Source organism: Alexandromys fortis, unplaced genomic scaffold, assembly GCF_014885135.2.
Source record: "Alexandromys fortis isolate MF-2015 unplaced genomic scaffold, M_Fortis_MF-2015_v1.1 scaffold_29, whole genome shotgun sequence".
NCBI lineage: Eukaryota > Metazoa > Chordata > Mammalia > Rodentia > Cricetidae > Alexandromys > Alexandromys fortis.
The window spans coordinates 742,580-761,845 of NW_026067891.1; the positions used below are offsets into that span (position 1 = coordinate 742,580).

At 52.0% G+C, this 19,266-nt stretch overlaps 1 protein-coding gene across 1 annotated transcript in view; it reads right to left on the reverse strand.

Annotated features, from left to right (window-relative positions):
• Positions 1 to 19,266, reverse strand: part of Stk10 (serine/threonine kinase 10) — a 98,885-nt gene that overhangs the window by 25,313 nt on the left and 54,306 nt on the right. Inside the window, exons 5-10 of the mRNA XM_050119841.1 lie at positions 14,545 to 14,617; positions 13,338 to 13,532; positions 12,745 to 12,826; positions 4,978 to 5,124; positions 3,016 to 3,555; positions 555 to 685 (exon numbers count right to left, since the gene is read on the reverse strand). Of these exons, the coding sequence (XP_049975798.1) occupies positions 555 to 685; positions 3,016 to 3,555; positions 4,978 to 5,124; positions 12,745 to 12,826; positions 13,338 to 13,532; positions 14,545 to 14,617 (1,168 nt within the window). The remainder of the gene's footprint in view (positions 1 to 554; positions 686 to 3,015; positions 3,556 to 4,977; positions 5,125 to 12,744; positions 12,827 to 13,337; positions 13,533 to 14,544; positions 14,618 to 19,266) is intronic.

A 19,266-nucleotide genomic window follows, 5' to 3' on the forward strand; every position in this document is an offset into this window, starting at 1 on the left:
TGGATGGATGGATGGATGGATGAGTGGGTAGATGGATGGATGAGTGGGTAGATGGATGGATGAGTGGGTGGGTATATGGATGGATGGATGGATGGATGGATGGATGAATAGATGGATGGATGGATGGATAGATGGATGGATAAGTGGATGGATGGATGAATAGATGGATGGATGGATGGATGGATGGATGGATGGATGGATGGATGGGTGGATGGATGGATGGGTGGGTGGGTGGATGGATGGATGGATGGATGGATGGATGGATGGATGGATGGATGGATGGATGGATGGGAATTAGGTAAGACAGAGAAGTACAGACATGGATATGCAGATAGATTTGGGTAGATGGGTCACTGGGCATGTGTGAGTGGATGGACAAAAGAGATGGGTGACAGATAGGTAGATGTGTGGATAGATGAATGCAGGAGAAGGGGTGTCAAGTAAAACCACGTTCCTTTTGCCTCAACCCCCACTTCACACTGGAGACAGGCCCAATACCCAGCATCCTCAGGGCACCTCCACCGGTTCCCACACTGGTGCCTCCCCAGACTTGCCTGAGAAATCTCATCTCCTCGTCTTTCTTCTCATCTTCGCTGATGATCTTGGAGGTGGTGATGCTCACCTCCACACCGTCCACCACAAACCTGCGGGTCCGCTTAAGGGTCTTGTTGTGCAGTTTTGAGCCCTGGCAAGGAGAACGTGACCAAGCTCAGCTAGAAATCCACGGTGGAGACAGGGTGAGGTCCACAGCCTGAGCCCAGGAAGGATGAAGCCATCCACAGTGCCCCGTCCTCCAGCTTCCTAAACAGGATCTAAGCGTCTGGCCTTAGACCCCCTGGCTTCTGCTGGTCTCGGCTTCAGACACCATGCAAGGCTCTTACCTCACCGAGGCATTCTTACAAAACACTATCTCAACATCCAAAAGGGCTGTTTTCATCCTCACAGAACACTGCTGGCTTTGTGACCCTGGACAAGACTCTGGGCTTGCCTGAATCTCAGCCTTCTACACTGTCCATGGAGTGTCAAAACAGAACTTGCCTCTTTGGGTGGTCATGCAGATTTGATGAGAAACACATGGGGTACATAAGGCATGGCATTTACTTCTGTCAGTCATGACCACAGAGCACAGTCCATATTAGATTTGGTGGCCTCAGTTAGCCAGCGAAGTTCTATAAAGTCTGCTTAGGGAGGACCTGGCCCTGGAAGGTGTCGTGGAGGAAGTGCTCGATTCTGATTCAGATGAGGGCTTAGGGGTCTACAGTGGTTATCTGATGGCCTCTGTCCTACCCACTGCCTCAAACTCCTGAAATCCTTCCTCCTAGAACACAGCCCTGCCTCTCTATCATGGCCCATGGGCCTCCCACCCCCTTCAAGAGGAGTGGGCACACCAGGGTGGCTAAGAGTTGGCACCTCACACTGTATGCTGTTGCCCAGAACACTTTACCTGGGCTCTGGGCACTCAGAGCCTTCTTTTTTAAACGGTGCTGGGGATTGAACCCAGGGCCATGTGCACCCTACCATCAAGGGTGGTACCTACATCTCCAGCCCCACTTAGTGCCCTTTTAGGAGGAAGAAGTACAGGATGATACTTCTTCATAAAAGCCGCTGGCCACAGCTGGACAACTATGGTGAACAACAATCTGTGTCAGTTCTGAAGAAATGAAGAGAAAAGCTGCCGTGGACACGTCTGTTTGACCGAGCCTCTCTCTGATCCAGAGGCTACTGAGGAGCTGGTGGGCTGCTCCTGCCTTTGCTGCCTTATACTTAACAGATATGCAAATCTCTACCATGTGTGTTACACTGAGTAAGTCTTAGAAGGCAATACAGAAGTGCACAGCATCACCCCATCCCCCTGCTCCCTTAAGTCAGTCTTGTTTGGGGGTTCAGGTGGCCAACAGTAAGTTTAATGGTATCGCAGAACTGCCAGGGGCAGGCAAGGAAGGGGGTCACCCCCCCTAGCTGCTGGAATAGGAGGGGCTAAAGGCCCACAAGGACAGGAGCCCCGCCCAAGGCCTGACCACTCCCTGCTTCCACCCACACAGCCTTGTGCCAGATGCCAACTTCTTTTCGTCCCTACTGCCCATCTGGAAATCGTGGGAGGAAGCGGCCCTTCGGTTCCACTTAAAGCACTTTGCACAGAATGGCTACAGTCACTTAATGTCACCCGCTGCCAGACAGGAGGCCAGAGAGGAGAGTGAGTCCAGTTCCCCTTGCTGAGTCTACCTGCCAGTCACTGGTCACGCAGCTAACCCCCAAGCAAGAGAACTTCCACTCCCGGAATGCTCTTTCCCCAGTTTTAGGCCCTTTAACCAAACTTTAAAATTTGAACATATGGAGGTGGAGAGATGGCTCAGAAGTTAAGAGCACTAGCTGCTCTTCCAGAGGTCCTGGGTCCAATTCCCAGCACCCACATGGTGGCTCACAACCATCTGTAATGAGATCTGGTGCCCTCTTCTGGCCTGCAGGCATACATGCAGACAGAACAATGTATCCATAATAAATAAATAAATCTTAAAAAAAAAATAAAATAAAGGGGCTAGATAGATGGCTCAGCAGTTAAGAGTACTGGCTGTTCTTCCAGAGGACCCAAGGTTCAATTCCCAGCCCCTACATGGCAGCTCTGAACTGTTGAAAATCCAGTTCCAGGGGATCTGACATCCTCACACCAATGCACATAGAAAAACAAAATAAATTATAAATAAAATAAAATTTAAGCATGCAACATTAATGTCTTATACTGACCCAAACGTGGGATATTAAGCAAAAATCACGAGCCATTTAAAGTAAGAAGATGCTGGGGATGTGTGTGTGTGTGTGTGTGTGTGTGTGTGTGAGTGTGTGTGTATGTGTGTGGTGCTTAGCCTACACAAGGCTCTAGGTTCACCCCAGCACCTCTTATGGATATACAAATCAAGTACAATATAAGTAGCTTCTGCTTGCTTTTGAGACTGGAATCTGAGCATGGCACACTGGCCAGCATGCCTGCTCTGGCCCCAGGGTGATAGGTGAATTTACCTTGAGAGACAATGAGCCCGTCTCTTTATTCAGTGACAGGTCAGCAGACAGGGAGGTGCTGTAGTCCATGCTCTCTGAGGTAGACACGGTGCTGCAGTCTGAAGCCCTCTTAACATGGCTTGGAGTTACAGAGCTGGGGAGCTCCAGGCCACCATTGGCCAGCTTCTCTCCACCCAAGGTCTCCAGGGCACTGCTGTTGGGGCGGCTCTGGTTTGCCTTCTGGGACTTGCTGGCTGCAGGACTGGGGTCCTCAGCCTGGCCAGTGACTTGTTTCTCTTCGGCTACATGAATTCTGGCATCCATGGACAATGGTCGGGACTTCCGGAGGGTAACGGGTACCTTTAAGTCATTGTCACTCTTGGGGACCACATCCGCAGGGCTGACGGTTTGGAGAGGCCCATCCCCTGAGGGTTGGCTACCGTCCACAGGCTCCCGAGGCTGACTGGGAGGCAGGGTAACACAAGAATCCTGGGGAGGCTTGTCAGAGTTGAGGCTTGGCTCAGTTGCACCAGCAGAGTCCTGAATGTGGTTGGCCAGGGGCTAGAAAAGAGTCAAGGCTGAGCCTCTGGGAGCCCAGGCCCCACAGGCGACAGGCCAGCAGAGCAGAGCAGGGACCCTGAACCTAGTCTCCATACACTTCCCACAGCCTTTCCTCAACAGGCTGCCACTGGGTTGAGAACTCACCTCCTCTCTCTAATTGCTATTTCTACCAAAGCATTGCTCCTGTCCTACGAGGATAACAGGCTGTGGCTGGCTGTTGAGAGTCCCAGCCAATTGTCACAGTGTGGGGAATACTCCTGTCTCACCTGAGGCCAGGCCTCCCAATTTCTCAACAATTGATTTCTTTTGTTGTTTTTCTGTGATAGGGCCAAGTAGGTCAGGCTGGCCTCAGACTTGCTATGCAGCTAAGCATCACCATGAACTTCTGATCCCCCTGTCTCCACCTCCCAAGAGTTGGGATTACAGGTTTGCACTGCCATGCCAGTTTGAATGCGGGACTAAGATGCCAGGGCTCTGGGCATGTTAGACAAGCTGAGTGACATGCCCATCTTGGTAATCTGAATTTTCACATGATTATCTGTTGATTTCTAGATGGCAACCAATTCACATTGAAAAAAAAAAAAGTGCCGATCAGTCCTACCTGTCTGGGTTCAGCCCACCCATCCCTTGCATTTTAGTTTTTGTGGGGTGGAAAGTACTGGAAACATCACTATGATGAAACCAAATACTTATTTCTGTGAATAGGAAACTAAGTGTCTACATGGGGCATGAGGTGGAAGGGAGGCCACAGGGTGGGGGGGACAACTGGGAGTGGGAGGGGGGCCAGGGACCTCTTCTGTCTGAAGGAGAACCAAAACCAGATTTTTGTTTTAAATTTTAACAGCGAAGCCTAATTCTAATTAAAAATTTTAAAATTAAAAACAAAAAGAGCCAGGCACAATGGTGCACGCCTTTAATCTCAGCACTCAGGAAGCAGAGGGAGACGGGTCTCTGTGAGTTCAGGGCCACCCTGGTCTACATCGTGAGTGCCTAGACAGCTAAGGCTACACAGTAAGACCCTGTCTCATAAGCCAAAAATAAATAAATAAAAAGACAATACTATGGGTGCTTTGAGATGTAACCTAGTGAAAGGGGCAGATGGGGGGGTGTTGGAAAAAAAAAGAAAAAAGACAATAAATGGGAAGGGCCTGGAGGTTCAGCTCCGTGACAACTCAATGACAGCTCATCCTGACTTACTGGGGACCCTCTAGGATGAGCAATAACCTATGAGAAGCTCCTGGGATGAACTGTGAGACCAGGGACCCTAGGACAGCCCTAGGGCCTGCATGTTCGAGAACCTGGATCTGGCCAACAGCTGCTCAGCCTCACCCTGGGCATGGGTATTTGGGGCTCCCAGCCAGTTGGCCCCAAGAGGCAGAAAGGAAGCCTTCTCTAGCCCCCCTCCTCATCCCTCAGACTTACCGAGGAGGCATCCACAGCATCCTCCTCTTCTCCATCATCCCTGGCATCATCCCTGGCATCCTCAATCTCCTCCATCACCTCGGCCTTTGCCTCAGCCACCAGCTCCCGAAGAGCCTTGTTACTGGTGACATTGCTAACGAAGGGATGCTGAGAAGAAGACACACCTGTGTTAGAGCCATTTGGGGTCTGCTGTGGGGAAGGAGCAGCTATGGGATTTGATCCTCAGCAAAGAGGGCCAGCTGTGGTCCTAAGCAATGCATGAACTTGAAGTTGGTAAGGGGAACTCCCAAAGGACAAACAGCCATGCTGAAACCACAGGGAGTCATAAAGATGAAAAACAATTTGCTCGAAAGTGCCTTGTAAAACCGGGTCCAGTCCATGATTTTTTATGGGGTGGCGGTGCCATTTGTGTGTTCATTTTCTTTTTGAGCCCTGCTTCTCCTCTGCTAGCCCTCACCCATTCAGCTGCTCCATTCCATCCAGTTCTGTTTCTTTAGAGAACTCGGAATAATACAGACTAAATATGGTTTGCATTCTGACATGGCCATGAGCCTCTGGGGGCCAGGGAATAGAATGTGGCAGTTTGCTAAGCTCATCATATGTTTGAATTCTTGGTCCCCAGTTGGTGGAACTGTTTGGGAAGGATTAGGGGGCGTGGTCTTATTGGAGGAGGTGTGTCACTGGGGCTTCCGAGTTTCAAATGACTTGTGCCATTCCAGAGTATTCTCTCTGCTTCATGCTTGAGATGGAGATATGAACTCTCACTACTGCTCCAGCATCATGCCTGCCAGCCCAGTGCCATGCTCCCCTAACTGGGGGTCATGAACTCTAACCCTCTGAAACTCTATGTCCCCAACAAACCCTGGTCATGGCATCTCATCACAGCAACAGAATAACAACTAAGATATCCTCCCACACACAGTTACACCATGTTCCTACAAAGTCTCTTCAAGGGCAGAATTCTGGGAACAAGGAGTATGCCAGCACCCTCTGACCCTGAACTAGTTGCTAATTTAAGTTTTTTCACATTGTGTGGGTCAGTGTCATTATGGTCTTAGGTATGTATCTCCCACAGTCACGTGATTCCGTCTAAACAGATATTATTTTCCTGCTTAATAAGTTTGTTAACTTTGCTTCACTCCGACTTGTCTTAGTTTTTTTTTTTTTTTTTTCTCCTTCAAAATAGATTTTTATGTAGCCCGGGCTGGTCTCCAGTTACCTATGTAGCCAGGATGACCTTGAATTCTGATCCTTGTGCCTCCACCTCCCTAGTGCCAGGATCACGGGCATGCTCCAATATACCCAGTTTATGCAATGCCGGGGGCTGGACCCAGGGTTCTGTGCAGAGTAGGCTAGGATTCTATCTACTGATCTACACCCCCAGACCCCAAGACTCTATTCTGTGGCAGATGTGAGGATCATCCACTGCCCTGAGTAGATGTCCCGAGGCTCAGCTCACTGCCAGGCCCCATCCTTCCATGCTGGGGATGGAGGCTAAGCGGTGCTTTCTGTCACTGAGTCCCACTCCACGCTCCTGTTTCCAGTACACTGTGTCACTGGAAAAACACGTTACCGTCTGTTAGCCGTCCTGCTGCTGCTGGGCACATGGAGGTGTTTCCTGCTCTGGGTGACTATGAGGTGAATAGCTAGGGACAATATTACGTCACTTGTCTTTGGGCAGAAACACACACTTGGTTTCAGAAGGGCAATGCAGAGACTCCTGTCGGTGGGCTGTACTCTCTTCTGGGCTTTTACACAAGTAGAATTTCTCAAGAGAGAGTGCTCTTCTACAGGCAAAAGATCTGGGGGTGTCTGGTCAGCCTGACGCCCCTGGAGAAGCACCTGAATGAAGACACCATCTGCAGATACCTCCTCTCCGGCACAGGGAGTGGCCAGGGTGGGACTCCACAGCCCCTTCGTCACCGTGGGCAGAGGGGAAGGAATGCCAGCGGTTTAGGGCATCATCGGATTGGAATCTGCTCATCTGAGGTGAGAGGGAAGGGCTCTGGTGAAACCCGCTGCTGTCATCAGAAATCTTATCTGGGGAGGAATGGTGCCAACAAACTTGTTGCAGAAGTCTTAATAACTAAAAAAAACTACATTTCTCACACTTTAAAGATATATTTGGGGGGCTGGAGAGATGGCTCCGCAGTTAAAAGCCCTAGCTGCTCTTCCAGAGGACCCGGGTTCAATTCCCAAGGACTTACAAAGCAGCTCACGACCACCTCTATCTAACTCTAGCTCCGGAGGATCTGAGACCCTCCTCTGGCCTCCATGAGCACTGCATACGTGTGATACACAGGCACATGTGCAGGCAAAATACCATGCACACAAATAAAATTTAAAAAAAAAAAACCACATATTTAGAACTGGCAAATCCACGAGAAGTCATTCCTTCCGGTCTGGACATTTAAAGCACCTCTGGGGCTGGCGAGATGACTCAGTAGGTAGACAACTGACAAGGAAGCCTGAGGACCCCGGCTGGGTCCCCACATCCCCAATGACCCCCACAGGCTGTCCTCTCACCTCCACACGATGGCACAAGCATGCCTGGCCCAGTTCACACAGAAAATGAAAATGAATAAAAGTTTCCTTTGGGTCTGGGTACAGAACAGGAGCAGGGCGCTTGTCTAACACGTGTGAGGCCCTGCGATCAACCCCTAGCACCATAAAACTCGGTCAGTAAGGCAGGTCACTGGTGGACAGCCAGCAAGCCACTTCCTACTCGACTCGTTCCCCTGAAAGCCACAACTATCATTCCTTTAATGAGTTGTGTCTGTCACATTTTCTTGGGCCAGTCTGACCTCGGCTCATCTAATCTCGTGGAGCTGTGAATTTTCCCATTCATCCACTGCTTTCTTTTTTTTAAAAATATTTATTTATTATGCATACAATATTCTGTCTGTGTGTATGTCTGCAGGCCAGAAGAGGGCACCAGAGCTCATTACAGATGGTTGTGAGCCACCGCGTGGTTGCCAGGAATTGAACTCAAGCCCTTTGGAAGAGCAGGCAATGCTCTTAACCACTGAGCCATCTCTCCAGCCCCCTCCACTGCTTTCTTGACACAGCTACGCAGCAACTCCAAGGATGTGACCTCATGTGCCAGGGCCTGGTCGGGCCTTTCGCCAAAGGAGTCAGAAAACCCGTGACAAAATGACGGTCAGGCTGGCACAAGTTTCCTACATCTTTTTGGGGCTTTTTGAGAGGGGATGTGCCACATTCAAGCAGGGACCCCGGGGACCCGTGGGGGAAAGTCAGGGAAAACTCCTGGTACAGAGTGTTGGGCAAAGGTATGGCCTTCATAGACCCTGAGGTAGATCTGGGCTTAAAGGGTGGAGGAAGAGCAGGAGGGCCTCCAGCAATGCCTGGGAGACAAAGGAGCTGAGAGGGAGCCTAGGCAGCATCAGGGCCCGGGGCACGGCCTGGGGAATGAGAGCAGCGCCCATGGCCTGGGGCAGTGGAGGGCAGCACACATCACACAGGGCAGTCGAGAGCATGAGCGTGACCTGGGCCAGAGGAGAGCCATTCCCTATTTATTCTCAGAGGCTCTGCTACCCAGTACCGTGTTACTCTGGCTGCTGCATGCTTCCAGAAGTCCCGAGTGGGCTACTCACAGAGTTAACCAACTGGTCACCAGGATGTGCAGGGTAAAGTGTGTTGACTAGGTGACAGAGTTAAGCCACCTGGGTAAAATCCAGCTCCCGCTGTCAACACGGGTGTGTCAAGAGACCCTCTCTGTGCCTTAGTTTGCTCGTCTGTGGAGTGGGGATAATAGTATGGCTGTCCTATGTACTCTACTGAGTGTTCAAAACAGCTTGTCATCACCAGTACGACCACCTCCATCACCATCAACACCATCACTACCACTATTACCATTACCACAACCACCATCACCATTAGAACACCATCATCGGAATGACGATTACTGCTGTCTTCACCATCACTGTCTTCACTGACGTTACCACCACCAGCAGTCATCACTACCATCATTACTATCACAGCCATCACCACCATCACTGCCACCATCACCACATCACCATAGCCACCACCCCCAGATCACTGCCATCACCATCACCACTACCACAGCCACCAGCAGCAGCACCACAGCAGGTTCAGAACGAGCCACGCGGCCTCTTCGCCCTCCTAGTCATTCTCTACCAGAGCACAGTTCTCTGGGAACGAGGAGTAGCTCCGAGATCCCCACAGCTTCTGAGCTCCGTACCACATGACCCAAGCAGGACACTGCACCAGCAGCTAAAGCAGAGGTGGCAGGAACCATGCAGGCCTAGGCGTCCGAGGGTACAAGGCTTTCATCAGGGCACCCCACATATTGACCAAATTAGCAGCTCTTGAGGAGAACCATCTGCTCTGCCTGCCCAGAGCCCAGGGTCCCTAGGAGGAGGAGGGGATGGAGGACAGTCTTTCACGGAGGGCCAGTTAAACAGGGCAGCTCCCTGCAGGTGGCCCCGGGCAGGTGGCTGGTGTGTGGGCAGCCCTGCCAAGGCTGACCAGGCCTTGATGTGTGTCAAGAGTAACAGGCAGTGTGGCCTGCACTGCATCAGTTCACCGATGTGGGTGGAGAGAAGTCTCTCTGTCTTACTCAAATGCTGAGACCCTCAGAGAGCTGGACCTGGGGCCCTCCCAGGGTGGTCAGGCACTGGGCAAACACTCCATGTGCCACACCAGCAAGGCTAATCCATGCAGGCTGGTCCAGGCATAAGGGCAGATCAGAGCTGGCTTCACTGTCTACCCCTCCAGGAAGAGGGATGGCTGCTCAGAGCCAGCTCTGCTGAGGGCTTCAAGCTGCCAGAATGGAGGTGGCAGCAAACAGCTTGCCAACTGGCACCTCTCTTTGGCCAGGATCTCTGCTGCCACTGAAAGAGATGCCCTTCCCAAGTGAGCCTATGTTCTTTCTACACCGAGAAGCCACTAGCATGTGTGTGTGTGTGCTAGCGTACACGTGTGCGTGACAAAGTGAGATGAAAGTATGCCCCCCAGCCTGCACCCTCACTTTCTATTTCTATTTTTTACCTTTATTTTTATGTGTACAAGTTATTATTATTTGCGCATGTCTGAGCACCATGAGCGTGCAGTGACTCTGGAGGCCAGAAGAGAGCGAAAGATCCTACGGAACTGGAGTGACAGACAGTTGTGAACTGCCACGTGGGTACTGGGATTTGAACCCGGGTCCTACAGATGCGCAGTCAGTGCTCTTAAACACCAAGCCATCTCTCCAGCCCCTCTTTGGGACGTGTTTCTTTCCTGTACTCATTAGAAGCAGCTTCCCAGAATGGTCAAGGGCACAGACTTCAGAGTCAAGTCACCAGCTGTCCTTTACAACTGCAAGACCTTACCTGTGTGACGGAGCATGCTCAGCTCCAACTACACCAAACTGCTGTGGGCACTGTCCTAGTTAACATCTGCTAAGTGTCAGGAATAGCAGCTGACGCGGACAGAGTGTTTGCCAATGTTAATCAGGTAAACATTACTTCCACAGCAAACAATTGCGAAGGGCTCCCGACACGCCAGGCGCCGCCCTGGGGAGACGTCTGTGAACCAGGCTGTTGTCCTCAGAGACTCAACACTCTTGTCAGGGTTTGAATCTAGAAGGTTCCTCACAGGCTCATGTTCTGAACATTTCTTTTTTCAGACAGTTTATTTTTATTTTATGTGCACTGGTGTTTGGCCTGCATGTCTGCCTGTGTGAGTGTGTCAGATCTTGGAATTATAGACAGTTGTGAGCTGCTATGTAGGTGCTGGGAATTAAACCCCGGGTTCTCTGAAAGAACAGACAGTGCTCTTAACCACTGAGCCATCTCTCCAGCCCCTCAAGTTCGAAATCCTTGACCCCCAGCTTGTGGCATTATTGTGAAAGCTGTGGGAACTTTAGGGGTACAGTATGGCTGGCAGAAGGTCACTAGAGGTACCCCTCGAAGGGTGGCACCCAGCTGCTCACAGTGGCACTCTCTCCCTCCTATGCCATGCAAACAGCTCCCTATGCGCCACCACGGCCAAGACCAGAGTCCCCTCCAGCTGCCAGGCCTTACCCACCCTGGTGGACTGAGAGCCCCCACAACCAGGAACCAAAACAAACCCTTCCTCCAGGCTGCCTTCACCTGGTATGTTGTCTCTGCAGTGAGAAGGGCCAGTACAAAACGTGCTAACTGAGGGGCTGTGTTTAGGGGGTAGGGCAGGAATCCTGCTCACAAGGTGCTTCTGAGAACAGACTCAGAAGTAGCACAGCACCCAGCAGGGAAGCCACTGACTGAGTGAAGGGCAAGGCAGCTCTGACGGTGGCCCCGTGGAGGCGGTGGGCCTTCTCTGAAGGCAGAGGAAGTAGGATCCATGATAGGAGGGATGTGGAGAATGAGAGAGTACCGGGCTGCCAGAGTGGAGATTGTCAGCCACCGCAGAGTGTGCCTGAGGAGCTGTGGCAAGGCTGAAGTGGCTGTGGGCATCCGAAGAGATACAGGGACAAAGGTCCGGGGTCAGGGGTGAATGAGCTGGAGGCTCCAAGCCAGAGGTCCCCACAGGCTGGCTTTGATCATCACAGCAAGTTGAGGGGAGCAGAAAGCCCCAGTGCTCACCACACTCATCAGCTGATGTGCAAGGCAGGTAAGGGAAGGAGGCATACAGGGAGTGGGACAACAGGAGTGACAGACAAGGCCTGAGCTCGCTGCTACTTCCGAAACCATGGAAACTGCTGCCAAGTGGTTGTGGGTGAGTGCTGGAGTAACGTGAACAAGGGGAATGTTTTCTCATGCCGGCTAGCCACCTGACTGAGGAGAAACTGAGGCACAGAGAGAACTCCTTGCACACCTGGTTGGCGGTGCCTGCTTTTAGGGTTAGGCTGCCCACAGCAGCAGGACACTGGCCCAGTGACATTCGTGCAGATGAAATGACTGGGCCATCAGTCCCCGGGAGCAGGAGTGGCTCAGCCATGTGGGACACAGGAGGGCAAGGAGGAACAGCCCCCCCCCCCAGAAGCCACAGACACAGGGCCGAGGTGCCCACAGTCTAACCAGGTGACCTCAAGTCTGGCAGATCAGTGTGTTCTTCCAACCCGCTACAGAAACAGCTGCTGGGGAGTTCCCAGCAGGTCTGAGGGCTGCTGGGTAAACTGAGGTTGAGCTCCTTCCCTCTACCACCCTCCCCTCTGCACTGTACTCTCTTCCCTACACACTGAGACTCCCCTGGCAGACGCCGCTTCAGCTAGGAAGTGGAAATTCCTGGCTCCAGCTAAGGCTCCGGGCTGCCATGTGGGATGGGACAGCTGGTCTCTGACCTGCCAGCGTCAGGCCAGCCAGATGCCCCAGCCCAGGAGGTGCTGTTTACAGCAAGCAGCTGGCCCCAAGTGGCTTGGGGCCTTTGCAGCTGACAGTGCCGGCAGCCCCATCCCGTATATCAACACAGCTCACTGAGAAGGGGCAGCCAGGAAGACCAGGCACTTGATCTTGAAACAGGCATGTGAAAGGAGAATCAGAGACTCCTAGCACTTAGGCCCACTTCTCCTTTTCTTTTTCTTTGAGATGGTCTTGCTGCACAGCTCTGGCTGGTCTGGAACTTGCTCGTCCTGCCTCTGCCTCACAAGGACTCGATTTAAGGTGTGTGCACCACATCTTGTCTCCTTTCATTTTTCAAAACGGCGCTGGTCTCACCAAGCGTCCTTTGAGCACAGCGCCTCAGAGCCGAGCTAAGCACTTGACTGTTTGCCCGTTCATCTTCACAGCCACCCTTCCGGGGCCCGCTGCTATTAACCTCACTCACCTCCAGCAGCTGTGCAGCACTGGGCCGGGTCTCTGGGTTCTTATCCAACGCTATCTTCAGGAAGTCTCGGAACTCCACAGACCTGGGGGGACAGGTGTAAGGAGGGGGTCCACATCACAGGTGAAAGAAGTGGGCCATAACACAGCCACCACGTGCCTAGGATTTGGTATCGCCCCAAAACAACACTCCTAAGAACAAAGGGGCCTCTGTGGCCTAAAAATGGAGACAGGTTCTACGTGACACCCTTCTCATCATAGAAGACAAAGGGAACAGAGACTGAACCCAAGTCCCCATTCCTAGCCCTGAGTCATGTGACTGCTGTGCTTCTATTTATGTTCTCCGTGTCCTGGGACAAAAAGGGATCTCACACTGGCTAAGCGACCTCACTCCCACGCCTCCTATACAAAGTTCAGGTGGGCAGCTCAGAAAGGCCTGGAGGTGCCCCCTCCCCCACCCCAGCTCCGGCATCCCCCTGACTTTGGAGTCCGCTGAGCCAAGGGCTAGATACTGCACGCCTACACCCCAGTGCCGCCACGCCTCAGGTCCCCTGACTTCAGACCCTCTATAAGTATCCAGCTGTCCTCTCTCCTTACCACTTGGAGGGCGTGAGCAACGTGGGAGGGTCCGACTTGGCAATCTTGAGCAGGACCCGCATGGGGTTGAGCTCGTGGTGTGGGGGCTCAATCTGTGCCATCTCGATCAGCGTGATGCCCAAGGACCAGATGTCAGCCTTGTAGTCATAGGGCGCGTCCTTCATGGTCTCACAGAGCACCACCTCAGGGGCCATCCTGAGCCAACCAAGGAACAATAAGGGCTCAGAATAGGGCCCCTGAGAGTGCTGCTTGTAGCCTCAGGGTCTGGAACACCGCCAGCTCCACACTGGCAGCGTTTGAAGGCAGTAATTTGAATTACTGGCATCCGTTTGTCTTCCTCAAGGGTCTTGACGAGCCCCTGCCACGGCCTGCTGCAGTTTCTGGAACCTACCACTAGGTGGCAGCAGCAATCCAGAACAGAGTCCTGGGGAAGGGGCAGGTGGGTGAGGGCAGAGGGAAGGTTCCAGCATAAAAACAAGGTGGGACCTTGGGGTAAACCGAACAGGACAGCACAGAGAGAAATGGGGAGGATGGGAGAGAAGAGAAAGGAATAATGGGTGGGGTGGGAGAGAAAGAGTTAAGAGTAATAAGCAAGCCAGAAAGGGGCTGAACACCACAAGGTGAGTTGTAAAAACAGGACACAAAGCAATCAGGTGTGAAACTGAGGAAGAGAGCTGTGGGCTGGGGTGGCGCTCACACGCATGCGCGCGCTGCACGTGTGGGAGTGTGGGTGCTCAGCGCCACACGTCTGCAGACTGAGGCCAAAGCAAGACTTAGGATGTCCTTCTCTACCAGAACAGCTTTCTTTTCGTATATGTTTTTAGGTTAGAGTTTTGAAAAAGGAAACGCAACAGGTGAGACAGGCCCAGGGAGAGTTCTCATGAGGACAGGAAGTGAATTTACATTGTTCCTCTGCCCCCACCCGTAGCTCAGCACCTGCGTAAATCAAACCAAGAACTGAAGCCCTTTTCAGGGACTCAGTTTAGTTTATCAATGGGGAGCTTTCCAATGTAAGCCCAGTTTATAAATGAGGTTTGGGGAAACTGAGGAACTTGTCCTAAACAGAGAAGTGGAGTCTGGACCCACACTGAAGGGCTCACCCGGCAGGGGGAGGGGGGGCCACAAAAGATCCACCCAGAGGGACCGCGGGGTCAGCTTGATAGTCAGTCAGCCTGTCCCTCAATTCCTCAGAGGCCTCACAACTCACCAGTAGGGCGTTCCTATGAAGGAATCTCGCTTCTGCAGCGTTTTCAGGTTCTTGGCAGACACACCGAAATCAGCTGCAAGATAAAAACCTCAGATAAGACAGCTGAAGGCCTCATCTCCACCCAAGTCCTAGGTGTGGGCTCAGGGATGCTCGCGCCAGAGTCAGGGATGCTCCCTACGTGACGTTTTTTATGCAACTAACGAGAGAGCTAAAATGGAAGCGAGCTTGCTGCTGAGCTGGGCACTCTGACAATAAATCACAAGAGCCTTTGAAAAAGCCAGATTCGGGTGGGGCGGTGGAGTCCTGGAACTCGCTCTGTAGACCAAGCTCGAGCTCACAGAGATCTGCCCGCCTCAGCCTTCCAAGTGCTGGGATTACTGGCATGTGCCACCACTTGACTTTTTTTTTCTTAGCTTTTTCAAGAAGGATTTAAAGATGGTCTCTCTCTCTCTCTCTCTCTCTCTCTCTCTCTCACTCACACACATTAAAAAACAAACAAACAAAAAAAAAACCCCACTACACAAAGTACTTGCCTAGCATGCACAGCACTGTGGATCTGTTCCCCAGCATGCGATTTTAAATATCACAAAGAACACTTCACATAAAACACTTTATTTATACACTTATTGGTACGTGATTACTATTATCAGGTTAACGAAGCAAAGAAGGTTGCACAGTGTCCGTGCTGCACGGACACAACCGTGCTGGCCCCAGGAGGGTAAACACACACTGAACGGCCTCGGAGGACAGGATGCTTCACTGGTGTGGGTGGGTGGTTTGACAGGACACGGTGCCTTCCACTTGCTGGATTAAGAAACTTTGCTATGATAAATATGTGTGATTTTCAGGACTAAGAAAAATAAATCAGTAAGACTTCTCTTTAAACACATTCAATACATCCCACACCCAGGATGAAGAGAACAATCTAGAAGGGGAAGCATCTTCCAGGCACCTGCCTTAGAGGCCACACTTCCTGGTGGCCAAGCTGCGCTCTGGAGATGGCGCTCGGCTGGAGGATGGTGACTTCTCCTAAGAACTCCACCAGACTTTCACCAGACTCACAGCTTCAAACCAGAAGGGAGCCCAGGCAGAGCGGGGTGCCAGCTCCTCTTGGCTGGGCTCCTTCAAGACTCCCCAGGCACCTTCAGGAGCAGGCTGGCTGGAGAAGAACCACAGGGAGCACAGAGGCAAATCCAGCACTGGTCCAAACCAGGCTCAGTCAGGGAAACAGAGAGCAGCCAATCAATAGAAGCTTTTTCAGCTGGAGGGAGGGAGGTAAAGGAGAGGGTGAGGACATAGGGGTGTTAATAGGGTGTGACCTGGGAAGCAGTCAGGAAGTGAGGGAAGGAGGGGTCACCTAGAGGAGGCACAGGGGAGGGTCCGAGGCACCCATTCTTTTCAAGACCAGCAAATATGAGCATCCTAATGTTCCAGGTGCCATCCACTGCTGAGATGGCCTTCCCGCCAGGCCACTTGTGCAGACTGTGACACATTTGACCAATCTGGTGGGATTCCTGGGAGCACAACTGGAAAACAGTATTTGTGGGGCAGGATTAGAGAGGACACAATTGAAGGCAGGATTCCTGGGATAGGACTCCTGGGGCAACAGTTGGGGGACGGGATTCTCACTGATGAGGGACAGTAAAGGGCCAGGTGCTGGGCACTGGGGCCACTGGGTTGGTCAAGATCTGAGGGAGACAATTCTGAGGCAGAACTGAAAGGCAGGGGAAACTCCAGGGACACGAGGAGAGAGAGGAGAAGCCTTCTGAACCATCTGGTGGGAATCCCTCACCAGCGGCTGAACAAGAACATTCATTCCAGAACAGCTAACTCACTGTTCAAGGACTTCCTCCGCTGCCAACCTAAACAGGCAGTTTTCTAGGGATCTCACCAGAAGGCACATTTACAGGGAACGCACACAACCCACACCCTAGTATAGCCCTTGACAGCGCCTCATTTGACCTTATCTGGTTCTATGCCCATCCAAGGAATCTCCAGAGCTACCACTTGCTGGTGGGTTTTATGTCAACTTGACACAGCTAGGGTCATCTTGGAAAGAGAGACCTCGGTTGGAAAAAAATGCCTCCATTCAGATTGCCTGTGGGGAAGTCTGTATTTATTTATTAATTATTATTATTAATGGTTGATATGGGGGACTGGCCCATGGATGGGGTGTCACCCCTAGGCTGGTGATCCTGGGTTCTATAAGAAAGCGGACTGAACAAGCCATGATGAGCAGGTCAGTGGGCACCCCTCCACGGCCTCTGCATCAGCTCCTACTCTAGGCTCCTGCCCACTTCTCTGGATGATGGACTATGAGCTGTAAGATGAAATCAATGCCCTGACCCCCAAGGTGCTTGGCCATGGTGTTTCATCACAGCAAGAGAACCCTAATTAAGACACACCACACAGATCTCTCTGAGAGAGAGAGAGAGAGAGAGAGAGAGAGAGAGAGAGATTTCTTTTTCTCAGCAACCTTCTGAGGTGTATCTTGTCACCAAAGGGTGAACACTGCCAATTCTAAGACAGTTAATTGCTTCCTCTCCCTAGAGGAGCCATGCCTATACTTTGGGGTATGTATGTTTTACTGAAGGTGAGAAGCCCACACCCATACTCCCAGACTTCTGAATGTATCTTAACTCTCTTAGAACACTGGTGTCTGTGTGTCTCTGTGAGCTTTGGAACATTCCACATGGAGAGGACAGAGGGCAACTTGTAAGAGTCAGCGCTCTTCTTCCACCACGTGAATTCCAGGAATGGAACTCTGATCATCGGGGTTGGCAGCAACACACAAAAGCACGCACGCACGCACGCACGCACGCACAGCCAATCCTCTTCTACGCATCTCCGTTCTCTCACCTCTCACGCTGACGCCACTCCAGGCAGTCTTTATAATCACAGACTCTACCGTATAGATGGACTAGTCCTGAAATTCTTTCCCTCACTGAAGCCATGAACCCGTTTGTCCTGAGTCAAGGTCCCTAACGGTGTAGGGGACTCTCCCGGCTATAGAGAGGAAGCGGTACGGAGTCGTCCGTCCTCTTAACACATTTCCCCAGGCATTAGAAACGAGCAGGAGCTAGTTGGGGCTGGGGAGTGGAAGAGCTAGGTGGAGGGCCACGAGGGACAGGATAATGTGTCGTCCCCACAGTGACACAGGGATGCTGACCCTTGATTCTTTAGAGTTCGTCTGGGGGTTGTCCCGAGGATTAAATCGACACATCTGCAAAATTACTCAGCTCCCACCCTAGGTCATCATGACTGCTTCATACAGGAGCCCAAGGAAAGGCCCACCCTGAGAACCTGGGGCCTCGAAAGGCCCAGATGAACAAGCCTCTCCTGGGAGTGGCCATGAAGCAGCTCTCTGCCTGGGCAATGCAGACTGGATTGCACTGCTCTCTCTCTCTCTCTCTCTCTCTCTCTCTCTCTCTCTCTCTCTCTCTCTCTCTCTCTCTCTCTCTGTGTGTGTGTGTGTGTGTGTCTCTGTGTCTCTGTCTTTGTGTGTGTGTGGAGGGGGGGGCTGCTTAGCTTGGAGAGGGGTCCCGCAAGGGTTCCCAGTAAGAATGAGGACTGGACTTTCCTTCCTGCTGGGTCAGCCTGGGTACTGTTTCCCCACAAACATTCCTTGGGGTGAAGATTCCAGAAACTGGCCGTTCCGTTCGACTCCCACCCCCCTGGGCCTTGCCACACCTTCTTCAAGAGAGAAGGGGAAATGGGAAACCATCCACTTCCACAATGACAAGCTGGCCCAGGGCCCTCCTGGAAGCAGGCACCAAGTCAATTTAGGGTAGTAGTAACTTCTTCCTCTTCACAGAAGGGGCATGGTGTGGGGGTGGGGGGAGGAAAGGCAGAGGTGGCTGCTACTGGAGCCCAGCACCTCAGGCTTCTCCCGGACTGGACACTGATGGGGGGTGACCTATGCTCCCTGGTTGGACTTCATGAGGGAATCCCCTGAGGGGGTGGGGGACATCTTGGGTTTTGACTCACCTCTTCTCACAACAGCATGGTTCTCTCTGCATTTCTGAGTAAGTTAGAAACAAGTCAGCAGGGTCACAGACTCCCTGATAGACTGTAGCTCAGGGACTCTTTGCACCACACATCTGGAGCAAGAAAGCCAAGAGAACATGGAACATGCTCACAGTCACAGCCAAAGGAGCACAGTCACTGCCAGAGGAGCACAGTCATGGCCAGAGGAGCACAGACACAGCCAGGCGGGCACAGACACAGTTAAGGGAGCACAGTCATAGTTAAGGGAGCACAGTCACAGCCAGGGGAGCACAGTCACAGTTAAGGGAGCATAGTCACAGCCAAGGGAGCACAGACACAGCCAGGGGAGCACAGTCACAGTTAAGGGAGCACAGTCACAGCCAGGGGAGCACAGACACAGTCAGGGGAGTACAACACAGATAACTGAGCACAGTGACATCTAAGGGAGCACATAAACTTTGCTGGAAAGTCTTTGCTTATGAACCCCCAACACACACACACACACACACACACACACACACACACACACACCACAGAGTTTTAGTTACGTGCTGTCAATACCAGTTTAGAACTATTACATGGGACATTTTAGAAGTAAATCATAAGTCTTTTGGGGGGAAGGGGTTAAAGACAGGGTTTTTTCTGTGTAACAGCCCTGGCTGTCCTGGAACTAGCTTTTGTAGACCAGGCTGGTCTCAGACTCACAAAGATCCACTTGTCTCTGCCTCTCGAGTG